The sequence below is a fragment of the Cucurbita pepo genome, chromosome LG14, assembly GCF_002806865.2.
Source record: "Cucurbita pepo subsp. pepo cultivar mu-cu-16 chromosome LG14, ASM280686v2, whole genome shotgun sequence".
NCBI classification, from domain to species: domain Eukaryota; kingdom Viridiplantae; phylum Streptophyta; class Magnoliopsida; order Cucurbitales; family Cucurbitaceae; genus Cucurbita; species Cucurbita pepo.
The window spans coordinates 8,144,140-8,145,588 of record NC_036651.1 but is presented as its reverse complement, the minus strand read 5'-3'; the positions used below and the strand labels follow the sequence as shown (position 1 = coordinate 8,145,588).

Below are 1,449 nucleotides of genomic sequence, written 5' to 3'. Positions count from 1 at the left end.
AAAAGAGCCCTAATTAAATAAATGTTCTTTATGTAGTGGATTTTTATAGCCATTGTGAATTTAATCATACAAATATCTTTCTAAAACCAAATAAATTATCAACCTTAACTAATGCGATAAAACTAAAGTGAGTAGTGAACTATAGATATTACTTTTAAGTTTATCTATGCTCTTTCTCTAAATCTTACAAAATCTTGCAAGATCCTGTAAATGAAAGATGACATCAAAGCCTTATGTAAATATTCATATGATTTACTTCAAATCTAATGTGTGAGCCAAATAGGAGAAAAGGCACACTATAGTGCTTGCTTCATCGACATTTGTGGAGATACATATCCAAATTGTTTTTTATTTCCCCATGTGGCGCCCTCTTTACCATTAAGCACACCATAGAGAAGATGATGAACCCTCCACCATTTCCTATATAAGGAGACCAATGGTGTCATTCTAGGTATCCTCAAATTCTCTCCATGGCTATCACTAGAGTCTTGTGCCTTACCTTTCTTCTCCTTGTAGGGTTCGGTTTAGCTTCGGCTGCCCGAACCCTTCTTGATTATGATCCCCGAACACGTCACTATGGTTACGATCGCCCTAACCCTAGAGAAGGGTACGATTCGGGGCATCGTGACGAATCCTATGATAATGTATATGGAGGAAGATCGGGTGGAGGATATGGAGTCGGAGGGTCGGCTCTTGGAGGTTCAGGCTATGGAAGTGGTGGAGTAAGGGGTTCGGGATATGGTAACGGTGGAGGAAATGCATACGGAGGAGGGGTTAGCTCCGGCGTAGGAGGAGCAGGATATGGAAGTGGGAGTAGATATGGAGGTGGAGAAGATCATGGTGTTGGTTACGGTGGTGGGCGAAGTGGAGGTTATGAAAATGGAGGCAATGGTGGGTATGGGCAAGGAAGAGATCATGATATCGGCTATGGAAGTAGAAATGGAAATGGAAATGGAAATGGAAATGGGTATGGAGATTCCCATGGATATGGAAATGGTGGAGGAGTCGACGGTGGGTATGGAAGGGGAGACGGAGTAGGAGGCCATGCTGGTGGTTCTGGCATTGGCGCCGGCGGTGGTTACGGAGGCCATGCTGGTGGTTCTGGAATTGGGGCCGGCGGAGCTTACGGCAGTGGAGGAGCTCACGGAGGAGAACATGATAATAGCAAAGGAAGCGGAGAAGAAGGAGGTTATGACGGTGGATATGCACTCACAAACTCCATCTCAAACAAGAATTGAAACCCTTCTTAAGTAATGAACCCAATATTCATTATGTTAACAAAATAAAGAAATTGGGTGAGTGAATGTTGTTTTCTTATCTATGTCGAAACCGCTTTCAATGAATGTCAAATTCGAATCAACTGTTCAATGATAAAACAAAATTTGGATGACATTGGTATGGAGCAAATTGATTCAATCATACTTATTTTCTATTAAAAATAGTTATTAA

General features: G+C 41.9%; 1 protein-coding gene across 1 annotated transcript; it reads left to right on the top strand.

Moving 5' to 3' along the window:
• Positions 1-470: 470 nt before the first annotated feature.
• LOC111810505 (glycine-rich cell wall structural protein 1.8-like) lies at positions 471-1,238 on the top strand. Its single transcript, XM_023697213.1, has one exon. It carries the CDS (start codon positions 471-473, stop codon positions 1,236-1,238), a length of 768 nt encoding a protein of 255 aa, XP_023552981.1.
• The last annotated feature ends 211 nt before the right edge of the window (positions 1,239-1,449 follow it).